Genomic DNA, 26,459 nt, shown 5'->3' with positions numbered 1-26,459 from the left:
CGCCGCCCGCAGCCCCTGGTCCCCTCGGGCCCTAACCATGGCGAAGCAGTACGATGTGCTGTTCCGGCTGCTGCTGATCGGAGACTCCGGGGTGGGCAAGACCTGCCTGCTGTGCCGCTTCACCGACAACGAGTTCCACTCCTCGCACATCTCCACCATCGGTAAGGGGCGGTGGCCCAGGGCGCCCCACCCTCTCTGCCCCGCGGCCCCTTCCCCTGTCTCCCCTTCCCCAGGCTGAGAGGGGTTATCTGCCCCTAGAGGCTAGAGGCTGTGGCGCGCGAGGCCAGGATGAGGGAATAAACCCCCGGGTGAGCGGGCCACCTGCAGGGGACCAGACCCTCGGTTCCTGCAGGTGAGGGGGTCCTACTGCCTGCCAGGGGCTGAGGGGTGAGATCTCTGGCCTCTAGCTGAGAACCTCCCCATCCAAGCCAGTAAAACGGGGGAGGGTGTAGGCTAGGGTACCCCGAAATGGGGCAGTGAGAATCATAGCCAGTAAAATGACATCCTTACAGCCCCAAGTCAAGAGGGGGAGGGGAAGTAAAGCTTGTGCTCAGGAAAAGGGGTCAGAGTGGGGAGCCAGTCATAAAGCTACCTTCAGTTCAGGGGTGAGCCAATGTGGAGCCAGGATGGGGAAGACAGGAGGAAGGGAGGGGTCAAAGGGATTGAGTTACCAGGGGACTGGTAGTGAAGGTAAGCCTCAAGGTGCGACACCTGGAGGAGGGCACTGATGAGAAGCCCCAGAGCTTGAGAAAGGGAGGAACCAGCTGGCTAAAGTATGTTTTGAAGGAGGCTGAGGAGGGTGGAGGAAGGTCAGGAATGTTGCTGCAGACCTGGGGGGATCAGAAGGCAGGCAGGACCCACCTTGACTCTATCTCTAATCCATCTCTATTTCTGATCCATCCGTACCAGGAGCCTGTGATTAAAGGGACAAGGCCTGGTGGCATCCTGGGCAGTGTTGTGAGAGGGTCACCTATTTTCTGGGAGTGGTTCTGAGGCCTCTCCTCAGAGAGAGCCTCTCCCTTATGGGTTCTGAAGGGCCTCCTCCTCTGGGAGGTCTGAATTGAGGGGATTCCACTCATACCTAACAGGTTTTATGCTTGGTTAAACCTGGAGTAGCCTCCTCACTGCCTAGGCCCCTGAAAGGAAACTCCTGTGGGCTGGCTGGTCATCCAGTTGGTATGCTGTCCTAGAAGCCCCTGCTGCCTTATGGGAGGACTCCAGCTTTTAGCTTCCTCTGGAGGATACCTCTCCCTGCTTCCCCTCAACACACACTCCTTGCTAAGAGAGAAGAGGGAGCAGTTAGATGCAGCCAGGAGGAACAGAGCCTGGTGGTTAAGAGACAGGTATTGTTTCACACATACCTGGAGATCACACATACCTGGAGATCTCCCTTTGGGGCAACATGACCTTGACTCTCACTTAAGCTTCTGAGCTTTAGTTTTTCATCTGTAGAATGGATGTAATAATAGATCAATCAAGATAATGTTTGTAAAGCACTCAGTACAAAGTCTGATACATGGGGGAGCTGGCTAGATGCTGACTGTTATTACTGTTGTTAATTAGGATTGAGCTCTTAGGGTCTCTCTTTGCTTCACAATCTTCATGGGACTTAGGTTTGGGGACAGAATCCATCCATATTCTTCAGGGATGCTGTAAGGCTAACTCCTAGGAGATATAGGAGTTTGGGCTGGGCCACTATGTGGATGAAAGACATTTCAGAGAGATGGTTACAGACACCAAGCCTTGGCCAGGAGAGAGCTCAGAGAAGAGACAGGTGTGGGGCAAAGCATGGGAGTGAGCCAGGGAGTGGCTGAGGAACCAGATAGGGTATGAGGACAGGATGCAGGCTTGGGGCAAAGGGCAGCAGGTTACCTGACTTTTGCCTGAGGAACAGCCATTTGCACCCTGGTGTCCTGGCCACATTCCAAGTCCTAGGAGTCACCTGAACTTTTCCCTTTGAGGGCTTCACACATCCCCTTCATTTCAGAAGCTCTTAGGACTACTGCTTATGTTGTGAGGAGTTAGCCTCCCCTAGTTTCCCTCATTTACCCTCTCAGCAGATAAATGAGGGAACCCTTGTTTATAAAATGTTACAGTATGCTTTCTTAAAGTGAATCACCCCGTGCCCCATATATCTGATCACCATCCCTTCTTGTCCCTTCACCTTGTCATCTCCTGTTGGAAACTTTTACCTCCTTTGGGACCGCGGCCATTATTGGGTGTTGGCTGAGTGGCCTCATGGGCTCTTCTAGAGCACTTCGATGACCTGGCTGGATTGGCGCATGCGGGTTTTTGACCTTAGCCCTGCCTAATGGTTTAACCTGAAATCTGTCTAGGCCCCTAGTGATAGTAACGTAACTGCCCCCTATTGGTTCTCGCTACTTTCTCTTCTTACTCCCTCCTTCTATCACTATATAACCTTGTCCCTGACACAGTAAAGCTGAGATCTGTTGTGCCTTCACCACTGACACAACTCCCGGCTCAGTGTGGTTTCTCCCCAGTCTTGGGGTGGGGACTGGGCCACGACCCTTACCCTCTCGCTCAGCCCCTCGGAGACGACAGGCTGGTCCTGCCTGTCTCCCACGTACCCTTGTTGCAGGGAGCAACAATCTCCTTTCTTAGATTCCTTCTTACTGCTAATAGGGGAATGCTAGGTAGGTCTAGGGACTTCCTCAGAAACCTGAAATGTATCACTTTGGGGGCAGAGATGAGTCAATAAAATAGGTGGGGTGTCTCCACAGCACCCTCTCCCTCCAATGCCCTTCATATATATTGGCCTAAAACCTGTTTCCAAAGTTTTTCCTCTGCTTCTCGTGGCTGGTCCCCCTTTCCATGGGATGCAGAGGACTTTTTTGGAGTTTAGATTCCCTGGAAGAGAAAGAAACCTGCCTTTCTTCCTATAGCCTTTTAAAATCTGCTCCACTGGGTTTCTTATTAATAAGATGTTTTCTTAAAGCTTACTAATGGCTTGTAATTCCCCCTCATCTTGATTGTGTTTTTCAGCATTAACTAACACTGAAGGAAAAGAGTTGGATTGGATGGTCAAGAAAAGCTTTTTCTTTAGGTGATTTGGAAGGTTCCCAAGGAAGGGGTAGCCAGGAAGCAAATGGAGGAGCCAAAGAAATAGGAACTACCAGGTCATGGTCATTCATTTATCTGCTCACACAAAAAGCGTGCACACCTTGTATGCTAGTCTCCAGAGGTTCCAAGATGAATAAACATCGCTGCTCTCAAACTGCCCAGATACATTCTTTCACTGTGCTGGACGTTGATCTAGGCACCTTTCCCAAGGGTTTTCCCGAACCCCGCTTCAGTAAATGGGGAAAACAAGACAGTTCCCCAATTATTGCCAAGATAGAGTTCAGATTCTTGGCTGGCTCTTTTGTAATTTGTTGTGTATTTACTATAAGAGCTTGTGACATTCCATAAAAAAGCCTGCTGGGGCACAGGGAGGAGACCTCCCTTGTAGACTGAGGCACTGACTGTCCCGTCTCCCATCCTCGTTTTTCTGGCCAGTGGGTGGACAGGTGGCCCTGTGCTGGATCTGTGCCTTGGGCATTCCCTTTCTATGTAGCTGTGCTCCCAGAGCGGTGCAGAGGAGGTCAGAGCCTTAATATCTGCCTGCAACTAGTTCCTGACAGGTCTGTCTCATCAGGTAAAGTAATTGAACATTCCTACCAAACACGTGTGAGGCATTTCAGAGACATATTGCACTCCACCTTTTTCTGCCCACAGAAGTGTATAATCTAGTTGGAGAAGCAAGATATAGGTAAAAAAGAGCTGTTGCCAACATGAGATGAAATATCTGAAAGTACTTGGAAAAGCATTCTTCAAATGTAAGGGCTTGATTATAATTATTACTGCTACTCTTTTATTTTATTTTATTTATTTATATGTGGTGCTGAGAATTGAACCCAGTGCCTCACACATGCAAGGCAAGCGCTCTACCACTGAGCCACAACCTCAGCCTTCATTACTGCTACTCTTGACGAAGGTCACACAGTTATTATCCATGTAGGATGTGTCATGAGGCAGCCAGTAATGGCAATGGCCCCAGAGCGTGCTTTTGCTCTCTGAGGTTAGAGAAGAAGAGACCCTGGATTCCAACTAGCAGGGAATGCAGTGAGTGCCTGCAGGGAAGGGAGCAGATGGAGCACAGTGAGCAGAGATAACAGAGGTGTGAAATGAGTGGGTGTCCATGGGACTAGGACTCCCGCAGTCTGGCTGCTGCAGAGGGAGTTTATGGAGGAGTGCGAGAACATTCTTCTTTCTGTCTCCCAAACTAGAAGTGTCTCAGGGGTAAGACACATCTTATCCTTCTTTGTTTTCATAGGCCCTAGTACAGGGAAGGCAACATTTAACCCTCGTAGATCATTAATGAAAGAGTATCAGACCTGGTTGGCAGAGGGCATCAGGGGCCTGGCTGAGCAGGTGGGACTTGAACCTAGCAATGGTAGGAAAGGGTTTTGAGCAGGGTACTCAACAACATTGGTTGGAAGAGGATTTAAGACTTGAAGCAGGGGGACCAGTCAAGGGCTGTGCTGGTGTCAGGGCTTGAAGGAACCTCTCAACCAGCTCCTTCCCCTTCCTCCTCCCACTCCCTCTGATGGTACCAGCACTAGCCTATACAATCACCTGCTCTGGTTTCCCTCCAGAAGTGGGGAGTAGCTCAAACCCATCAAACTGGCCACTTCTGAAAGGGTCTCATGGAGCTGGTGCTGTTTGCCCAGGCACAGAGTCATATGTGGATGTCTATGTTCTGGAGAAGTTTGATGGCCTTTCTGCAAGGTGCCAGGAGTGGGATGTAAATCCAAGTAACTGCCCAGGAGCTGATTTTCTCCCTGCCATCCTTGCCACCTGGCCTCTGGATCTTTCATTTGAAAAGCCACCCTCAGGCAGCACCTCTATTGAGTGAGGAGGAAAGCTATGGCCTATGATGATCCGGTTGGACCGGTTGGGCCATGGCTTGAGGCTGCTTGCTTGGGATGGGTTTTCTGTGGTACTTTCATCTTTCTCAGGAAGTTCTGCTGGAACTGGCTCTGCCTGTGACAGGCGCTTGTGTTGACTGGGGTAGGAAAGGACCAGGGGGCCTAGATCTGGACCTGGAATTGAGTGACCCAACAGAATTTGGGGTGAATGCTTGGTATCTGTAGCCCTGGGATTTGTAGATTTCTAGAGTGAGGAGCTGGGCCTTCTGGTCTTAGTAGCCCTTAGGCAGCCGGAGACCTGTGTCTTCCTACCCTGTGCTCCTGCCCTGTAGAAAGGATGGGAAGCGAAGAAATAGTGAGTAGGATGGAAAGAGTCTGGTCAGACATGCACATTCTCTGTGGCCTTTTTGGCTCTGTGACCTTCAGGCACTTATTTAACATCCTCGTACTTAGTTCTGCATCTCTAAATTGAAGATGGTAAGACAATCTTTTTCTTAATGATTATTGGGAAGATTACAGAAGCTAATGGATACAAAGCACTTGGCAGAGTCCTCAGTAAAATGGTAGCTGCCACCATCTTCATAGTTACAATTGTTGCTAGTGCAGAAGAATGTTGTGGTGATGAATAAACTGTCAATCATGTGCTGTGAGGTCTTCCTGTCCATCACTCATGGAATCATTTAGGCACTACTTACCCTACACCTCCTATGTGCTAGGCACCATGCTAGGAGCTGAGGATACAGTGGTGAACAAAACAGAGATCAAGGAGTTGTCTTCCATTCCAGGGGAGCATGTGAGTAGGCTCTGTGTTCGTTCCAAGCCCCCCTGGCCCATGCAGTGCCAGGGTCTTGGAAGGAAGAGTGAGTGGGTGAGGAGGTGGAGAGGAGAAGGGTGGCCTGGGAGGATGGGGGCATCTCTGCTTCAAGGCTGGGGCCTTTGCTAGATGTTGCTCTGCCTAGGCCTCTGCTCCTTCATTCCTCCTTATGACACAGGCACAGACCCAGCCTCCCATCCCTCTCCCCAAGGACATGGTCCCTGAGAATGAACACATCTGAAACCTGCAGAAGGTTTTGGCTGATCTGTGCCACATTTGCAGATCTGCAGATTCACCCACAGATTTGAGCACCCCGTTCGCTCTTGCCTGCCTGCATTCCTTGGTTTCTGCTCTTCCCTCCTCTTCCTCCCCTCCCCCAGACAGATTGGTGATGAGCTTTATAACATGAAAGTCGATATTTGGTCATTACCCTTCTACTCTGATTGCCAGCTCTTCTCAGAGTGTCTTTTCTGTAATCTAATATTCGTGCTTTTTTCCCTGTAAAACTGCCAGTTTTCTGTACAGGACTCTGACCTCTCCTTGGCTCTTCTGCCTGGTCAGTGAGCTTTGTCAAGGGGTCACAGGGCTTTCTAGACATTTAATTCCTTCTACTCCGAAGGATAGGTCTAATCATCCACCCTATTTTGTAACTAGGAAAGCTGAGGACCCTAGAGAACTAGTGAGTCCCATCTTGTATGTAAGGTGACCCAAACCTGAGCCATCTTCTCTCCTCCATTTTCTCCAAAGTGACTTTGGGCATGTTTTTCATCCCAGAAGTCCCTTCCACAGGTTGCCAAGTAGAACGCCTCCCCTGCCAGTCAAAGGGGAGTGGGCATGTCTCCCCCACCTCATGTTAGGGCTCTGCTTCATTTACACACACCCCTGAAGAGAGTTAGAGGCCTGTGACTGAGGAGTCCAGGTAGGAGACCTCCGAGTATAGGATCTGAGTGTTGCTCTCCTATTGCCATTTTGATGTGGATTTAAAGAGAACTGAGTGACCGGGACACCATGATCTATAGACAGGCCAATAGTTAGCTTTGAAACATGGGTCATTCCCTGATCTCTTTTCCCTGATTAAAATTTTCTCTTTGCTGCTCTTTTCTGCTGTCATGTAGTGACTTCATTCATTCACTCATGGATACTCATTCATTTTTTTATTGCACATATTTAACTTTGTTGAGTAATATTTAATGATTTGCCTTCCACCAGGCAATGAGAATATGAAATGAATAAGATGCTGCTTTGCATTCTGTGGACTCACAGTGTAGCTGGGGAGTCAGGCTTCCAAACAGCCAGAATATTATGCAAAATAAATTTTAGAGGAGTGAAAAATCCCCCCAGGGGAGGTCGATAAAACTTCACAGAGGAAGTGACATTTGAATGGGGTCTTGAAGACTTAGTTGGGGACACGGATCAGGGGAGGTACATATCTTTTTCCCAGGAGGAACTGCTGTGGAAAACACTTCTAGATTGGGACTATTGCTCTCCAGCCTGGCTGAGGCCAGCTAGTAATGGCCACACCATGGTCATGCCAGCTTCAGTTCAGGTAGGTACCTGCTGGAAGTTCCCTTTGCTGGCTATGAGTGGGGCAAATGATCTGGAGATACTGTCCTATCCAAGGTGTTTCTTCTGGAGGCTCCAAGTCTTTTCTTCTCTGAACTGAGAAACAGGCCGAGAAGGAGGCTGGAGGAGTGAGTGGTTAGTAGCCCAGCACATCTTGACTGCCTCAGCAGTGCCCACTGAGCACCCACCAGCAGGCTCAAAAGAGGTGATGCCCGGGTCCTTGGGTCTGGTACATGGGAGTGGCACAGCATAGCTGGAGCACACCCCACTTGTCACAGAGGCTGCATGGAGGTATGTGTCCAAGGCAGTGGGAAGAGCAAGAGAAAGGAAGCCCCATTTCCTGAGTGCTGATTTTATACCCACTGTGTGCAGAATGGAGAAGCCTTACCCACGTGCTCCACAATGCAGCTAGAGAGCTGTCAGGGCACGGGGATGAGGAGTTCCAAAGTTGGTCTTGCTCTCAGATGTTTCTTGGTGCGTCCTTCGTGTTACAGCCTCCACACAAGTGTCCACGGATGGATAGATGAGTGTCTGTGTGCATATGCCCATGTACAAATATGAGGGTCCCCATGAGATCTGAGAAAATGCTAGGGCCTTACTGTGATTTCTCCTTTTGTAACAGGGAAGGATAATGTTGGTCCCTCTTGCTTTTCTTTCCTGAGAACTATAAGTTTGACTGAAAGTGCCTGAAGATACTTGCTGCTTCCTTTGTCTGGGCCCTCAGTCCTTCAGATCTTCTCCCTGCTGAGTACTTTCTTGTCACTCAAGCCTCAGCTCTGATGTCACTTCTTTTAAAATATTTTTTCTTAAGGTAGCTTGCACACTATCCTTGCTGTCTGCTCTATTATCCTTTTGCCTCTTAGCCCTTATCATTCCCATCCATGATGTAGTAATAAAAATAAGTTACTAGCCAGGTGTGGTGGTGCACAACTGTAATCCCAGCAGCTTTGGAGGCTGAGGCAGGAGGATTGCAAGTTCAAAGCCAGCCTTAACAACTTAGCAAGGCCTTAGACAACTTAGGGAGACCCTGTCTCAAAACAAAATATTTAAAAAGGGCTGGGATATGGCTCAGTGGTTAAGTGCCTCTGGATTCAATCCCTGGTATAAATAAAATAAATAAATAAATGTTACTTATCTGTCCACTCCCACAAGAATGGAAGCTCCCTGATGACAAGGTTGTGTTCTGTGTTGTCTGCTGCTTGTCTTGGGGTTTCTGGCACATAGTAAGTACTTACTAATTGAATGAGTGAATGAATTAATACATCTCCCTAGAAGACTTTTGCTCCTCCCGGAGGAAAGTCATGGTAGTATTGGTTTCTTGGGACCCATGACAACACCAGGCATGTGTTTGGGGACATGAGAGGACAGGGGAGACTTCTGCAAGGGGGGAATTTTTTTCCCAGTAATTTTCAACCTCTTCTGCTCTGACACATGCCCTAAGGGGAAGCTCATAACAAGGAGGGAGAGGGTGGTTCTCGTGGCACCTGTGTGAGTGGGGTACTCTGGTGTGTGCAAAGATGAGGGCTTGATGTCTTAGACTAAGGTCAGTGCTGCTTGTCAGTTGGGGTCACTGCTAGTGACAGATGATGCCTATCAGTTCAACGTGGCTGCCTAAGTGACCACGCCAGGACCAGCTCATCAGCCAGGGTGCTCTGGGGTAAGGAGCTTCTCAGCTCAATCCCTGAGCCATTCATTCCCTCCAGACTCACCAGGGTGAGTGTCCGATTGGGAAATCCCACTGTGTGATAACAGTCTGGGTCCTGGGTCCTGGGCTTCCAGAGACTGACCCTTTTAAGACATAGAATATCCTTCTGAAATCTCCAGAATTTCTTGTGAATAGACATCTGAATCAGAACCTTTGATCTCAGCACTCTTTTTTTTAAAAAAATATTTATTCTTAAGTTTTAGGTGGACACAGTATCTTTATTTTACATTCATGTGGTGCTGAGGATTGAACCCAGTGCCTCGTGCTTGCCCTCTACTACTGAGCCACAGCCCTAGCCCCTGATCTCATCACTCTTGAGATTAAAACATGACTTTCAAGTGAGTTAGAGGATCAGGATTCTGTCCCTCAAGCGCAGGGCCACTTATATTTCTACTTCCTGTCACTGCCAGAACAAGATGGTGCACACTGACTAATGCATTTGTTCTGAGAGCCGGTGTCTACCTTTCCCCAGGACAAAGCCAATATGAGGGACAGCCAGTCTGCAGTTCACAGAGGAGGAAGTCAGGCAGCATGCAGTCCTGCAAAAAAAAAAAAAAAAAAAAAAAACAAGCTAAGAGTTACCAGATAGAAGGTAGAAAGCAGCAAGTAGCAGGTTTGGGAAAAAATGTCCCCACCCCCTAGTTGCTGTGAGGGGTCGAGATGTGTCAGGATCCTTTGTCTTGAATCCTGTCCCTGGCTTTTCTCTTCTCTCTCTGTACTCTTTCCTATTCTCCCCTTCCCATGTCCATTAGGGGGAAAATGGCATTATTGGTCTCCTGCATAATGTTTAGGTGAGAGGGGTTTTGAAATGGGAATCACTGTCATGCCTTGTTTGGGATGGCAGAGTCGGGCAGCCACCTCCCTCCAGGCTCTGCCTTTTCCTAAAGCTTGTTTTGGGGAGGGGTTTCTCGGGGTGATCCCTTTGGAGGTGACCTCCTGCCATAGCCCTGAGGGAGCTCCACATGTCCATCACATGCTAGATTCCTGCAGGGGGAGGAGCTGGGGGCATTTCTGGGACTGGTGCTTAGTAACTGGAGCCAGCATGGCCCCAAAGATTAGGTGTCTGCCTTGGGTTTCAGGTGTATTAAATTGTTCCTTGTTGAGGAGTCTCATTGCTAATGTAAAGGCTCAGGTCACACTTCGGGTCCTTTGGGCCACGGTTGATCATGTTGATAACATTTGGCACCAGAGTCAGCCCTGTTTCCACTAAAGCGTGTGGCACTTGGTGGGCAGGCAAGCTGGCACCCAACATTAACCCTTGAGGTGCTGGCCTGAGGGAGACCAGCGCCGGCCTGCTAATAGGGCCACCCCAGCTTTGCCAGGATTTAGGTTGGAGCCAGGCTCTGGGAGCTGTCTGAGGTCCACAGTGGGTGGCATTTTCTCTCTGTTGAAACATTCCACATTTTTAGTTGAAACGTTCTTTGCCTCACCTCTCTGCCCCACCCTGCCCTCCCTCCTTTCCCTAGCAGGAGCCCACTTCTATCTCCCAGAGCTCTTTCCGTCCCCCAGGGTATGACTGCGGGTATGACAGTCTCAGACTTCTGTAGGGGAGATAGGTAGGGACATCAGCGTCACACTTTACAAAGCTCTGGGTAGCAGATCCTGTAATGGGTTTTCTGTTCTATCTCATCATCCACACAGAAATACTATGACATCAGCATTGCCACCCACACTTAACAGGTGAGAAAGCCCAGGCCAAGAGGCTCTCTGGTGTTCCGAGACCACATGGGCAGTGACAAGGCGGCATTGGAACCATACTCCCGTCTGTTAATGGCCGTGCTGCTCTGTTTGTCCTGTCGCACTTCCCGCCTGTTTCCAGGGCTTTCTTTGGAGGCAGACTGTGACTGGAAGGAGTGTTTGTTCAGGGGATGTACCCTGTGGCCTTCTTTCCGCTGTCTCTCCAGCATGTCCACTGCTGGCCTCGGGAGGCAGTAAGCTCTTCTGTTTGCCTACCCAGGGCAAGATAATCCTGAGAGCCACAGGAGTGCCAGCCTGTCTCCCCTCACAGTTTGGGAGGCCAGGAAGTCCAAGATCAGGGTGTTGGCAGATTTGGTGTCTGGAGAAGGCGGGCTTGCTTTCTGTTACAAAGATGTCATCTTCAAGCTGTGTCCTCCCATGGCAGAAGCAGAAGCAGAAGGGTTAACACACTCCCTCAGGCCTTTTTCATGAGGGCACTAATCTCACACAAGGGTTCTGGTCCAGCCCTAGTGTCCTGCCCTAGCACCCTGAGGAGGACCTTGCCTGTCCTCCCAGTTTTCTCATAGTAGTGCTGTCACTGTGCTCCAGGACTTTGGTTGTGGCCCGGCAGGCACTAGGGGTTGCTGCTGTGGGGGCAGAGGCCAAGGCATAGCAGGAAGAGCAAGAAACCTAGAACCGCCTCAGGCCACAGTCTGTTGTGAGGGCACTGTCCACAGCTGCATCAGGACCCCATACTGTCACTTTTTGTGTGTGTGTGTATGTGTGTGTGTGTGTGTGTGTGGTGCTGGGGATTGAACCCAGGGCCTTGTACGTGTGAGGCAAGCACTCTACCAACTGAGCTATATCCCCAGCCTCCCGTACTGTCACTTAACTCAGGAGTTTTTCTTGTCAGTGTTTGTGAGATGCTCTGATGGGAGGAAACCGTCTCTGCTCTGCAGGTGTAGGCACCTGTCCCTTCTTATGCTCTTTGGTGCAGGGGGATTCTGAAGGGATGTCTGTCCCTGGTACTGTGTTGCACAGGGGCAGAGATTTAAAAGAAAAAAAAAAAAGCAAACAAACAAAACTTGGTCAAACACAAAGAATACTCTCTGGTCTTTAGATGCTTTATGTCTAGTTGGGATTAGAAGACAAAAAATAGTAGGCAGCAGGAGAGCAAGGGAATATTGTTTTAGAAGTCTTCTCCCTGCTCGGTGGTTGAAGCATCACACCTGTCATCCTGGGGAACCGTTAGGCAGCAATGGCACCGTCACAAGCTTTGAAGCTTCAGGCAGTGAGGTGCTCTCAGGTATCATTGAGGAAAGGGCATATGCTGTGAGGACAACCAGTAGCTGAACTTGGGGTCTGGTATGGACTGATTGCAGTGCTAGGATCCAGCAGCCTCAGCACCAGTTCTATTTATTTATTTATTTATTTATTTTTCTAGTACCAGGGATGAACCCAGGGGCACTTAACCACTGGGCCACATCTCCAGCCCTTTTTATTTATTTTTTTTAAATTTTGAGTTAAGAGTCTCGCTGAGACTCTTAGGGCCTCACTAAGTTACTGAGGCTGGCTTTTGAGCTTCTAATCCTCCTGCTTCAGCCTCCTGAGCCTCTGGGATCACAGGCATGAACCACCGCGCCTGGCCAGTGCCATCTCTTGCCAGCACGCTTGTCATTTTTCGGCGTCTCTGCTTGTCTCTACGCATCTGTTTGCCTCAGGCTCCTCTGGTTGTGACCCAGCTAGCCTCTAGTTCTGCCGAGTCTGGAGGAAGCTTTCTTCCCCTGCCCTATTCTCCCCTCCCCTTCCCTTTCCTCTTTTCTTTTCTTTTTTTTTTTAATTTTTTTAGTTGTTGTTGGACACAATACCTTTATCTTATTTATTTATTTTTATGTGGTGCTAGGGATCGAACCCAGGGTCTCTCAGGTGCTAGGTGAATGATCTACCGCTGAGCTACAATGCCAGCCCTCCTCTTTTCTTTTTGAGACAAGGTATCACCTGTTGCCCAGGCTGGTCTCAAACCCCTGGGCTCAAGTGATGCTTCTTTCTCAGTCTCCCAGGTAGTGGGGACGACAGGCATGTACTACTGCTTCTGGCCTGGAGGGAGCAGGTTTGACAGGCTTAGCTGAGCTCCCTTGCCCTCATTGGCCTGGTCATTTTGTGGGTCCAGCAAGACTGTTGATGGGCCAGTCAGGAGCTGCTTCTCCACAGAGGACAAGCTCCACCCAGCCCTGTTTCCCTGAGCAGAGGTTTGGACTCAGCAGTTTTAAAGGGAAAGGGCGCTGGCTATGGCAGACATCATGATGGCCATATCAGGTGTTCTGGGACAAAATGATAAGTGGTTCGCTGGGCTTTGGGCCCTCAATTGGGAGAGGGCCCCCCTTCTTCCTGACTTCCTCTTCCTGGGGCTCCCAGGTTTCCCAGAACCTCTGCTGGAGCTGTGTATAAGGGCTTTGCTTGTTTCTGCATACTTGTGCACTGTCTTATAGGGACTTAGAGGTTGACAGGGTGATGAATCTGGGCTTACTAGAGTCAGAGGAACAAAGAGTTCCCCCCAAAATAGGTTATAGTGAGTATCTTAGTCAGGGCTGTTGTAACAAAGTGCCTTAGAGTGGTACTTTATATAAACAATAGAAATGTACTGTCCACAGTTTAGGAGCCTGGGAAGTCTGAGATGAAGGGCTTAACAGATGCAGTCTGGTGAGGGCTCACTCTCTGCTACAGAGATGGCACCTTCTACCTGTGTCCTCCATAGCAGTCAGCCAGAGGGGATAACATGCTCCCTCAGGCCTCTTTCAGGGCTCTAATCCCATACTCTGCCCTCATGAGCTAATCACCTCCCAGTGGCCCTACCCTCCCACATCATTGCACTGGGGATTGTTTCAATGTATGACATTTGTAGAGACAGTCATGTGTGCCCACTGCCTCACTTCTAAATATCTCAAAATATCAGAATAGATGTGGGGTATGGTGGATGCGAATGATAAAGCAGTGTAATTCCTCAGCCTAAGGGTTGGGAACTACTGGTTGAGTGAAGAGCATCATGGGTAGGTTTTAAGAGACCCATTTACCAGCTCTGGCTCAGTTATAGGATATGGGGATTTAAGTTGGCCCTTTCGTGCCTTATGGTCACAATACCCACTCTGCCTACTTCAGAGACTTTGTGGCTAAGGGATGTGTATAGGACAAGAAAAAAAACATATATATATATATAAAAATACTTATTTTTTAGTTGTAGATGGACACAATATCTTTATTTTATTTATTTATTTTTATGTGGTACTGAGGATCGAACCCAGGGCCTCACACATGCTAGGCAAGTACTCTACCACTGAGCCACAACCCCAGCTCCCCGCCGGGGGGGATACACACACACACACACACACACACACATATATAATGTTTTTTAAATTTTGTGGTTGTAAATGGATAGAATGCCTTTATTTTATCTGTTCATTTTTTATGTGGTGTTAAGGATTGAACCCAATGTCTCACATCTGCTAGGCAAGTTCTCTGCCACTGAGCCACAACCCCAGCCCAGGACAGAGAAATATTTGAGGCTCAGGTATGGTTCTGCCTAGAGATGGGCTACATAGAGGTTCAGTGTGCATAAGATGGGGTAGGTCTGGGGGAGCCCTGAGAATCTTTATTTCTTCAAAGCTCCCTGGTGAGGTTGGTGCCACTCATCCTTAGTTTAGCAAGGGTAGCAGAATAGTAATCCTTTCTCTGCTTTCCTCCCTGCTCCTCAGGGAGCCTTTATTCAACACAGGGAAGGTGGGAGTGAGAACCAGAGTGAGGTTTTTGTTGTCTACCCCACATCAGCCCTTTGGGGGCAGCTCTTAGGTGTTCTCATTCTACAAATAAGACTAGTCCACAGTCACACAGCAAGTGTCCAAAACAGGATTTGAACTCAAGTCTTTCTGAGTCCAGTGCCAATTGTTGTCTCTTTCACTCTATTGCGGCTCTCGGATTTTCCTCTGTCTGACCTTCCCCCACCCAACATGCACAGTGCTGTTAAAAATACAGGTTTCTGGATTTCTCTCAAATTATGATTCAGTATGTGTAGGCAAGTCAAGGTAGTTGCATTTAAAAGAAATATCTCCTGGGGTGATTCTGATTCTGCTGGGGGATCTGCAAAGCACATTTGAGAAACAGTGAATGCCCAGGGTGCCTGGCTTGACACTTTGGGTGCAAAGCTTTTGCCCAAGTATAGGTGTCAGATGTCAGTCTGTGTGGGAAGCACCTGGAAAGTTTGTTGAAAAAGACTGCTGGATCCCACCCCCAGAGGGTCTGCTTCTGTAGATTTGAGGTAGGGCTTGCATTTAACAGGGAGGGCACTTGTCTTTTTAACGTCACGGATGGTGCTGATGCTCAGATCTGAGGACAACACACTCTGAGAACCACTGTCCTAGGACCAGCAACCTCAGCTTTATCTGGAAGCTAATGTAACTTCTCAGGCCTTTTCTCATACCTGCTAAATCCAAATCTGCATTTTATTTTATCACAATCCCTACCTTTTTTTTAAATATTTTTTTTTTTTAGTTGTAGTTGGAAACAGTACCTTTATTTATTTATTTATTTATTTTTATTTTTATGTGGTGCTGAGGATCAAACCCAGTGCCTCACACATGCAAGGCAAGCGCTCTACCACTGAGCCACAACCCCAGCCCCACAATTCCTACCTTAATGTGTGAATCTTTTTTTTTTAATATTTTTTAGTTATAGGTGGATACAATATCTCTATTTTATTTTTATGTGGTGCTGAGGATCGAACCCAGTGCCTCACACATGCTAGGCGGAGCGCTCTACCTCTGAGCCACAACCCCAGCCCCTTAATGTGTGCATCTTAATGCTGTCTTGGAGGAGCCAGAATGAGCAAACACCAGGAGAGAGGCAGCTGGAGAACCCCTTCTTCCCATGGATACCAAAGAGGCAACAGAGGGACCGATGGGCATCCAGAAGGAGATGATGAGGACAGCTGAGAGATGAACCTTGGAAAGGGTAGAGGGCCCTTCCCTGAGGAGGGCAGAGAGATGACAGAGGGAAGTCTGGAGAGATGGGATGGNCTTTTTTTTTTTTTTTTTTTGGTGTTGGGGATTGAGTTCAGGGGTGCTCTACTACTGAGCTGTATCCCCAGCTTTTTTTAATTTTTTGAGACAGGGTCTTCCTAAGTTGCTGAGGCTGACCTTGAACTTGAGGTCCTCCTGCTTCAGCTTCCCAAGTCACTGGGACCACAAGTATGCATTGCTGCATCAGGACCTGTTCTACCTCTTAGCAGCTGCTTCCAACTTGCCCTCCCTCTCCTTTTCTTTCATAAGGAAAAAGTTCCCCTAATATTGGAAGATGGTCTCTCAGCAGATCCCTTCTCAAGGACCAACAGGAGACAGGAAATGAAGCATTATTGAGGTTTCCATTCCTAGTTAATGCTTAACTCTCCTCTCTTTCTCCCAACAAATAGTGCAAGAGGTAGTCAGGACACTGGCTTCAAACAGATTTGCATTTGAATCTTTGCTACATGCTGTGCCAACCTTGGGCTAATTATTTGCCTTTCTGGGCTCATTTCCTCTCTCTCAATCTCTGTAAGGGCAGGAACCATATGTGCTTTTTCAAAAAAATATATTTATTAGTTGTCAATGGGTTTTTTACTTTATTTAATTTTATTTGGTGCTGAGGATCGAACCCAGGGCCTCACATATGTCAGGCAAGCACTCTACCACTGAGTGACAACCCCAGCCCAACCATAGGTCCTTTTTTTGCTGCTTTGTCTATGGTGAGCACTGTTCAGGGCACATAACATAGTTAGTTCTCATAAATGCCTGTGGAATAATGGAAATTAACCTCTTATCCACCCCCGCCTTTGTGACCACTTTGCATAAAGCATTGTTCTTGATCTGGCTAGTATGAGGATGAGCTAGGTTTATTATTTTAAAAAAAATATGGTTCTTCTATGAAGAAGCAACTCTATTGTCAAGCAACAAGAATCCCTTTTTACTGGTGGATTCTCATTATTCATATCAGTGGGATTTGTTGTTGCGTGTCCCCTTGATTCCCTTCTATGCCAGGTACTGGGGAGAAGCAAATTCCTGGTAACTGTCTAGGGAGGGAGTAAGCATGCTACTGCCTCCCTCCAGGGCCAGATGTCCCTCTCCCTCTTCCCTTTCATCCTCCTCCTCTTCATCCCTCTTTCTCTGCACACAGGGAAGAATGGCTGCCAGACATTGCCTGTTTGGAAAAGTACAGCTCAATAGATATGAATCAGCTTGGGCAGGCGAAAAATGATTCATGTCTGACCAACTTGATTTAGTGCAGGTTGTCCATTCTGAGTCTTCTTCTCCCTTCTAATTAGAGGAGATTGGTCCTGATGGTAGGAGGGAAGAGTCTGAATTTAATCTGTCTGTATTTGTGGAAGGCCGGGGATGGGATGGATAAGGGGATGCTTTCCCATTTGTCAAAGCACTAGTGAGGAGGAGGAGGAGGAGGAGGCGGAGGCGGCGGCGGCGGCAGTGGTGGTACCCTTGGGTCCTTCTGGAATGGGCAACCTGGTAATGAACAGCCCACAACCTTGCCTTTCCAATGTTCCCCATCTCAAAACTGTGGTTCATGATGCCCACTCCTGACTTGTCTCCAAAGAATGCATGAAGATTTAAGGTTAATTACTTTACTAGACACAGCTCTCAGAGTCACTGGGCACAGTCAGGGTTGGGGAAGAGGCACAGGGATCGACACTTCTCCCCTCATCTGTCAGCACCCACAGTCAAGCCTGTCTGCTGTGGGTGGTGCTGATTTCCCCAAATATGTGTCAGCCCTGGGCCATTTGCCAGATTCCCTGTGCTTCCTGTGTCTTGGGGCAGCTTAGTTCCTCAAGCCCTTGGGCAGAAGGGCCTGAGAACTCTGTGCTTCCTGTGCCTCCTCCAAGAACATGTCATACCATCTGTTAGTCACTCGTGTACCTACTACATGCCAGGCACCATGTTGAGAGCTGCAGTGGGTTATGCAGGCAGCCTCTGTATCTCACTGGGTCTTCCCAGCAGCCCTCAGATGTTTGTCATGTCCCAGCTTTTTACTGTGGAGAAAATGGGAGGGCCTGGGAATCAAATACCCAAGGTATAGCACGAGTCCAGTGACCAGCCAGCTGGCTCCCGACTGTGAAGCCTGTGCTTCTTCTAATGTGTCGGTCAACAACAGGTGCACGGAGGTCCTCTCCCTAATGGGCTTCTGCAAGGTGCCAAGGGCTTTGTGCACAGAGGGTTCTAAGACCAGGGTCTGTGCCTTACCCTCATCACAACAGTGCTACAACCCCTCCTGGTTATCTTAAGGCAGAGAAAGAAACATCCAGGCCAATAAGGTAGATTGCTATTCCTAGAGATTCAGATTTCAGGAAGGGTGAATACGAATGTTTTTTCTAGAAGTATAAATATGAAGGCTTCACACGTGACTAGAATGTGCCATGATTCCCCTGTCTGCACACTGCCTCCCCGTTGCCCACTGCTGGCAACTTTCAACTGGTGAGGAAGGGAAGCCCCCTTCAAAGCTTAGACACTTCCCTGGGGCCCATTTATGGTTAAGGAGGCCCTTACCTCGAGTCATCTCCTTACCACCTTTAACCAAAAGGAAATCCCTCCATCTGTGAGGGCCTTGGACCTTCCCTAATCTGTTCTCAGCAGGTGCCCTTCCTAAGTTTCAGGCTTGCTTTCTCTCCCTAGGTGTTGACTTTAAGATGAAGACCATAGAGGTTGATGGCATCAAAGTGCGGATACAGATTTGGTGAGTTGGGTAGGAGCAGGCAGGCTTGGGCAGAGAAGACCCTGGGCTGCTGTTTAGAAACCACAGTCATGGGCAATCCCTAGGCCTCGTCTGGGATAACTGGACACCTCTATGAAGGCGAGAAGTCAAAAAGTCCATCCCAAGAGTGAGCCTTAACCTACTAGCTTGCTTAACAAACATCATGGAATAGATGAACAAATCACCAAAGGGTAGGAATTAGAAGGAATTGGTGAACTAACTGTTGTGGGTTTATTGTAGAATTAGGCTTTATCCTCAGGCTGTGTCACACTGGGTAAGACAGAAGGATAGAAGGCTCCACCCTGGGTTTACTGCCTGATGCAGTTGCCACTAGTAGCCACCAGGGGCTGCTGTGGCCCTCTCACCTGATTGTCTTGAGAGCACTACTTTTGCAGGTGGAGCTACCTCCTAATCCCAGAAGTAAAGACATTGCCTTTGGAGGTCCCATGGGCACCGGGGGTGGAGCATCATCCTCCCATTCAACCAAGTCTGGCCATAATGGCCAAATTTTAGAGTTGTCCAAGGCTCAGTTGGTGCAGTGCAGATACAGTTATCAGGAGTGTCCTAGGCCTGTGGGCCTCGTCATTGCCAGTATAGAGGAGCTAACCTCATATCGCAGAGTCAGTTGTGCTCAGACCCCTTTGGGGATCAAAGCACCACTGATTTTTCACCTTGCAGCTCCCCAGTTTTTCCTACAAAGGCACAGGGTCTCCCAGTTCTTGCTCCTCCCTCCCTATCTGCTCCCACGGTCCTTGCTGCTCTGAGGGACTGGCTTTCTACTGCAGGGACACAGCCGGCCAGGAGAGATACCAGACCATCACAAAGCAGTACTACCGACGGGCCCAGGTGAGCCACCATTTTCAGGTAGTGGAGGTTTAGCTGCCACCCCACTTTCACTATGGGTATTTGAGGGGTGTTTGTGGTTATTTTGGTCACTGACCCCCTTGGATTGCCTTCAGAGGAGGGAACCTTAGGGCAGTCTTTCAGAGACCCACTGATCAGTCATTTCTCAGTTATTCATGGAGCACTTACTGTTGGTAGGTCCCCTACCCTCATCCCTAACTTTCACCCTCCACCCTAGGCCAAAGACCCAGGACAAAGCATGTGATGCCTTCCTACCCTAGAGAGTTCTGTGATGGTCCTAGGAAGTGGCAGCTGTGGGGGGTCTGAGAGAGAAGGAGACATTTCTAGATACTGAGGGGTCCTCATTATACTAAGCAAGGAGAGTGGCCCAATGTGTAAAGACCCCCCTCCCCCATCTGGCTTCATGATTGCACTCTTTCTGTGTGCAATCTCCCTCCCCCATCTCTCTTTTTCTCTCTCTCTCTCTCTTTTTTTTTTCTCTCTCAGGGAATATTTTTAGTCTACGACATTAGCAGTGAGCGCTCTTACCAGCACATCATGAAGTGGGTCAGTGATGTGGATGAGGTAGGAAACACCACCTCACTGACGGGTGGGGAAAGGGCACCTCAGGGGAAGGTAAAGCAAGGGCCAGGCCAGATGGGAAGGGCCAAAGCTCTCAAGGGGCTGGTGAGTCAATGCTACCAGGAAACCTAAACCCTGCCTTCTACCGGCTGGAAGAAGAGCTCTGGGTGGGTGAGTCATGCAGAGCAAGCTGAAGCGGCCATGCCCTCATGCTCTGTTCCTTGCCAGACCTCCATGCTGTGTCTCTCCTGGAAATAAGTTAGTTCCATACCTGCCCTGGGAGTAGATTCCTTCTTGAAATCTCAGGACCGGGTGCAATTACAGGACTGGGCTTCTAGACCAGAGCCATGACTCTGCCGATAGCTGGGGAGCCTTGGGCAAGCCATTTGAGCTCTCTGGGTCCCAGTTCCTTATATCTGTTGAACAGGGGCTGCCAGTCTTAAGTATGACCTTTCCAACTCAGGTACCATTTTTTCAACCCAACAAAACACTAGGATTAGCCAGAGTGTCTTCTATCCTAAGCCACCTCTGGGACACTCTGGGGTCAGTCAAGGTATAGTAGTTCCTCCTTATCTGCTAAGACTCTCATTCTAAGACCCCGGTGGATGCCTGAAACTAAAGATAGTATAGACCCTTTTTTCTCCTATACAAACATACCTATGATAAAGTTTAATTTATAAATTAGGTACAGTAAGAGATTAACAATAACATAGTAAAATAAAATAATTATACTATAATAAAAGTCACTTAACACTTAAACACACATTGTTTATTTCTAGAATTTTCCATTTAAGTTTTAGACCATAGTTGACCATAGGTAACTGAAATTGGGAAAGCAAAACCACAGATAATGGGGGACCCCTGTACTTGGTAGAGCCTGACACTTGCCTCTGGTCACCTCACCGTGTCCCTAGGGCTCTTAACCTTGGTGGTGGTTTAGAGGTCAGTGTAGACTGGGACAGGGGAGATGGGAGGGAAGGGCATTTCTCAATGACAATTCTGCTTCTCCTTTGTCTCCAGTATGCACCAGAGGGTGTCCAGAAGATCCTTATAGGGAACAAGGCTGATGAAGAGCAGAAACGGCAGGTGGGGAGAGAGCAAGGGCAGCAGGTAGGTGGAGTCCTTCTGTAGCACCTCCAGGGCCAGTCCTGGGAGTGGGGACTGGGAGTGCACTCACCATTGTCAGGTCCTCTCACATGTTCCACAGCACCTTCAGGCCCTGGGGAGTTGCCATCTTTGAGAGGCTGCTCTCTGTCCTTCAGGACAGTATTTGGGGTCCATCCAGAAACAAAGACCTCTTGGGCACCAACTCTTGTAGGTCCAAGGTCCAAGTTCCTCAAAACAGGGACTTACCAGAGCATCCCTGTTAGGGATGAGGAAGGATTTCAAGTTGCTAATGTCTTCTTGAATCACATCCAGGCATAGCTATGTTTTGCAGTGAGGAAACGGATTCCTGTCCTCCTTGTGCTGGGAAAGAAGTAGGGAGGAAAGTGAGGCAGTGAAAGGCCCTCAGTCAGGTGTGGAATGTTCAAGCATGCAGGAAGACCATCCTCCCAGAGAACAGGAAGAAAGACTGATAGTATGAGACAAGAGTCCTCCACCCACTCTGAGGACCTCGAGAGTTTTTCTCTCCCTCTTCAGTCAATAGCATTCCATTAGCCCTTAAAATAAAATTGATTTTTTTGGTTACAAAAAAATACATAGTCATTGAAAATGTGGAAGTAGAGGTAACCCTGTGAGAATAACAGTATTTATCAAGCACCACATGTAGGGCACTGTGCTCAATAAGTGCTTTTAGGAGCATGACCCCATTTAATCAACCCATTACTTTAGGTCATGGACACTGTCATTCTCCTTTAACAGAAGAGGAAGCTGAGGCTTAGGGAGAATAAGTAGCTTGTCCAAGGTCCTACAGCTGTTGTGTGGCAGTCCCAGTGAACCTCATCTGGGTCTCTTGCACTCCAAAGTCACTCCATAGTGTTTGCTAACATGCCGCACTACCACTGCATTTTGGCATCTTTGTTTCCTGAGGTATGATGTGTGAACTGGGGGTGTACGTGCGTATTGGAGGAGTGGGGTATATTTGTGAATCATCTTTCCCCATTCTGTGCCAGTCTGTGTCTTGGAAGGAGCCCAGTCTCATCTGAGAAGTGGTCTGCTCTGAGAAATTGTCACTGTACAGCATGGTCTGCGAGTGTACATGCCAGGTGGCGTGGGTGCCTCCCTTCCCTTACTGACTCTCTTTCAGAAATGTCCTTCTCTTGCAGCTGGCTAAGGAGTACGGCATGGACTTCTATGAAACAAGTGCCTGCACCAACCTCAATATTAAAGAGGTGAGACCACTGGGCAGCAGCTGCCCTGCCTCTGGCTGAGTCCGCAGAGTGGGGAGGTGAGAGGAGGAGGTGGAGACAGGAGCCAAGATAAGATAGGACTGGCCCCTTGGGCAGTTACAGAGTTGCCGGGAAGAGAAGACGCTGGCTAACCCATGCCCCTTGGTTTCCCAGTCTTTCACGCGTCTGACAGAGCTGGTGCTGCAGGCCCACAGGAAGGAGCTGGATGGTCTCCGGATACGAGCCAGTAACGAGCTGGCCTTGGCAGAGCTGGAAGAGGAGGAGGGCAAACCCGAGGGCCCAGCGAACTCTTCAAAAACCTGCTGGTGCTGAGGGTCCTGTGTGGGGCACCCCACACAAACCCCTTTCCCTCAAGAGGCCTGTGGGCAGACAGGGGAGCCTGGGCGTTGCCTACTGCTGTCCTCTCATTTGACGACCCTGTCAAAAATCAGTAGCTGCTACTCTTCCCCTGCCTGGCCCTGAGAGCAACTCTGCTGGCATCTCTGAGCAGCCTCTGCCCTCAGCCCCTCTACCCTGGAGTGGTATCCTTCAGCCTGTTTCCCCAGCCATGGGCCTGCTGTGACCCCCATGGTGTGCTTTGAGCGCCGTCCCACCACCAGAGCTCCCTGGACAATGGCTGAGGCTGGAGTCAAGAATGCTTAAAGGCTCCTTCTTTCTGAGTGCATCTTGGTCCTCTCTGCTTTTTCTCTTTTCTTCCCGCTCTTCACCTCCTTCCCTCAAATGTGTTTCCTCTCAAAGCCCCTCCTACTCTTGCCTGTGTGTCCCTGTGTGGCTGCCAGAGCAGCTCCTTCCTTCCCAGCCCTGCCTAAGGGAGTGGACCCAGGCTCATAGGGATGTTCCATCCTCTGCTCCATGGGGGACCTCCACCTGCTCTGTGGGTGGGCCAAAGGCCAAGGGTGCTTCTTCCTCTCCTCCTTGTCCCTGCCCCTTCTTGTGCCATGGGCCTGCCTCCCCAGTGACCTGGGAAAGTGGATCATGGAGGTAGGAAGGAAACACCAACTGGTGGTCCTCATGTCTGGGGCTGGCTGTCCTACCTCTTTGTGCTCCCCCTGCCTGAGCTCTGGCCTTGCTTAGCTGCCCACCTGCCTCTGTGGGAACTGAGCTCAGAGGCAGGTGTTTCAGAGAGAAAAAAATGATGAGGGGTTGCAGGGATAAAAAGTCACCTCAAGTCTCTACCTCCCATGCAGGGTGTACACACCTTCTCACCACATGGGCCCCTGAGTCTAAAGGCCTGAGGGTACCACAGGGGCAAGGAGATCCCTGGGCCCAGAGCACTGGCAAACTAACTGTGCAGTCCAGAAAGAGGAGCACTCACAAGTGAAGGACTGGCTCCTAGCGGTCAGGGCCAGGGCAAGGGCAAGCAGGCCAGGGTCAGCATTTTGTAAAGTAGAGGGGATGTGGTGGCAGCAGGGCCTCACACACTCTAGGCTAGCACTCTTCCACTGAGCATGTCCCCAGCCCTGCTTTACCTCTCTTGTGGTAGAAGAGAACTTCCCCATACTTCTTGGCAGAGGTGAGAGGTGATGTAACCACATCACTCTTCTTTCACTAAACCCAGCCTTCAGCAGTCAGGGTTTTCCTGGGTCCCAGAGTTTGTGGGAGAAAAGCAAAGGTTTCATGGGAAGAAAGGAAGGAGGCCCTGGGTAGGAATGCTTGGGACTGTTCTCTTCAGCCTGAGTCAAAGTGCACCCTTGCTCCTATGTAGGCTCGAGGGTGTGCCAGTTGCACTGTGGGGAGGGAAAAGGACTTCTGTCTCCAGAGTTCTGTGTTCAGGAATTTTCTTTAACCCCCAAATAGTCCAAGAGTCCTTGTTCCCTTTCAAGAGGGAACAAGTCAATTGCCAGCCCTGCTTGGGTTCCTCCTGACCTTTCTGGAGTGGGAGAAGCCTAGGTGAGAGGATCATTCCTAGTCTGTACTACATGCTAGGATTGGAGCCAAAGCACAGAACTGGGCACTGAGCCCCAAGAACCCAAAACCAGGGCACATACCTGTGGAAGAGAAGAGCCCTATTTCTTACTCTTCGAAGAAGGAGGTGGGAATAAAATCACTGGGCACTTTCTCTAGGCTTACCAAACCAGGAAAAATGGCTAGCGGGAGAGGGTGGCTCAGGATTTCAGAATGGGGGACAGGTGAGCACGGTGGAAGGAAGAGGGGAACAAATCACTGGCTATAAGTTCAGAGAGCTGGTTCTTTAGGATGAAGCCATGAGTGGCTGGGCGCTTCCTCAAGGACCAAGTTATGCAGCAGCACCCTGGGCATGGGAGTGGTAATGCCAACCCTGCCTATCCTCAGGAAGGATGAGAGAGAGGAGAAGTTATATTAGGCACTGGCTCCAACCTGTGAGCCAGTGTTGTCACTTCCTCTGCAAGTCAGGCAGAGTTCCAGCGTCTCTCTCCTAACCCCCTCAGGAAAGAGGGATTCTGTTTTTACTGTATCCTAAGGGTTTGAGAAGGGAGAACATGGGCCCAGGAGTCTATGGACTGATGAGCTCTCTCCACAGGGTCACGGCTGGGAGCAGAGGAGGGCTGGGATTTTAGGATGCAGCTGCGCTCCCCAGGTACCAGAGTCGGCCCCTTGCCCCCAAACTTTAGTGCAGGAGGTGGTCTGGGCTGCCATTAGACCAGGAATGTTGAGCAGGCTTTCCCAGCCTGTCTTTTGGTCAGTACCTCTGCCACTTTGTCCTGAGACAGCTCAGCCCCTGGCACCACCTGCTCCTGAGCCCCACCATCTCCCTGTGATGGGTGAACTTTGTGTACTGTGTCTTGGGTCCATTATATGAATTGTGAGCAGGGTTCATCTATTTTAAACACAGATGTTTACAAAATAAAGAATATTTCAAACCACAGGTATGGTTGGCTATTTGAGTTCCTGGGAGGAGGTTTCACTGGGACCCTGGTGGTAACCTGGGAGGGGGAGGCCTCTGGTAGAAGAGGCCTCAGAATTCTAAAGCAACAGCAGGAAAATGATGGTGAAATGGAGAACTTTGTCCTTTTTTTTTTTTTTTTTTTGGTGTGTGTGCCTTCTCTAGTGCTACCTGTAGAGGAACTCAAAGCAAAGGCCCCCTGCCCTGAAAGAAATAAGATGAAGCACAGTCATTGAGAGGACTGAACATCCATGTCTGAGGGAAGAGGAAGCTGAACATCCCAGTCAAGTCTAAACGGGTCTTTGAGGCCAGTATAGTTCTCATCTGTTCAGTGGATTAGGAACAGGTCTTCCCAAAGGCATGAGAAGGGATTGAGTAATTTTTCAGATTTGTAATTGGATATCTTAGGGGAGAGAGGCAGACATGAAACTTCAGGACTCTAGGTAGTTAAGGAGGCTGACGTTGCTCAGTGGTAGAGCACTTGCCTAGCATATATGAAGCCCTGGGTTCAATCCTCAGTACTGCCAAAAAAATAATAATAATAAACACTTTGGGATATGGATTTGGTTAAGGAGCTAGAGAATGTATGGGGGTAAGGATAGAAAGATGAAGAAAGAAAGGAGCGAGGGCAGGACAATCAGTAGTCTTAAGATCTTAACCGTACTTTACAGAACACTGTGATACTTGGTTCTTCTGTTTCTAATAATCACTATATGAGAGAGGGAGTGTGGTTATCTTTATCCGCACTCAACAGATAAGGAAACTGCTTGGAGAACTTCAAGGATTTGCCACAGGGCCCCAAGTAACTTGTAGAATTACGGCTGGAAACCACTGTAGTAGTGGTGAAGGTTTGGCATTTCAATTTAGAAAGAAGAAATCTCATTTATAGTCAGAATTGAGAACCACCCACCTGAGCTTTTCTGTCCAGTGCTGCTTCCAGAATAACCAGTGTCCTGCAGAAAGCTGTGCAAATCACACATTTGAAGTACAGGCCCAAAGTCATGAGCTTCTGAGAAGTGGGGCTGCTATGAGGCAGAGCTGGGGTCGGAAGTATTTTAGGAACGTCTCACCAGTCTTCATCAATTATGAGAATTGAGAAAACTAGGAGACTCCTACGGATCCTAGGTTGAGCTGGAGGAAAGGGAGGGCGTCCCCAACGCCATACTCTGAGCTCCTATGGCCTGGCCCAAGAAGGCTTGCAAAGGGGCAGCCACTAAGAGGTGTCTCCGGAGCCCAGGTACTAGGGGAAGCTCTAGGCAGGAAGATAAATATGGCAAGTTAATGTCAAGGTTTCAGTCACTGTCAGAGCCAAGTCCCTCTGACTCAGTGGCTTGGTATGGACACTTTTGGG

The 26,459-nt window shown here is 49.1% G+C and overlaps 1 protein-coding gene and 1 long non-coding RNA gene across 3 annotated transcripts; one reads left to right on the top strand and one right to left on the bottom strand.

Annotated features, from left to right (window-relative positions):
* Rab15 (RAB15, member RAS oncogene family) lies at positions 1-25,090 on the top strand. Of its 2 annotated transcripts, XM_015490203.2 has the most exons (7): positions 1-161; positions 18,391-18,451; positions 19,255-19,315; positions 19,820-19,897; positions 20,915-21,004; positions 22,162-22,227; positions 22,399-25,090. In XM_015490203.2, exons 1-7 carry the CDS (start codon positions 38-40, stop codon positions 22,555-22,557), a joined length of 639 nt encoding a protein of 212 aa, XP_015345689.1. In that variant the 5' UTR covers positions 1-37; the 3' UTR covers positions 22,558-25,090. The 2 variants fall into 2 exon arrangements, with proteins under 2 accessions (XP_015345689.1, XP_048654469.1); XM_048798512.1 differs by lacking the exon at positions 19,820-19,897.
* LOC125615213 lies at positions 20,649-26,156 on the bottom strand. Its single transcript, XR_007345741.1, has 2 exons — positions 26,019-26,156; positions 20,649-21,361 (listed from the first exon to the last, which is right to left on the bottom strand). It is a non-coding gene; the product is annotated as an uncharacterized LOC125615213 (long non-coding RNA).
* Positions 26,157-26,459: the final 303 nt, after the last annotated feature.

Source organism: Marmota marmota, unplaced genomic scaffold (assembly GCF_001458135.2).
Source record: "Marmota marmota marmota unplaced genomic scaffold, marMar, whole genome shotgun sequence".
NCBI lineage: Eukaryota > Metazoa > Chordata > Mammalia > Rodentia > Sciuridae > Marmota > Marmota marmota.
The sequence above is the reverse complement of the archived record's forward strand: the minus strand, read 5'-3'. Positions and strand labels throughout refer to the sequence as shown.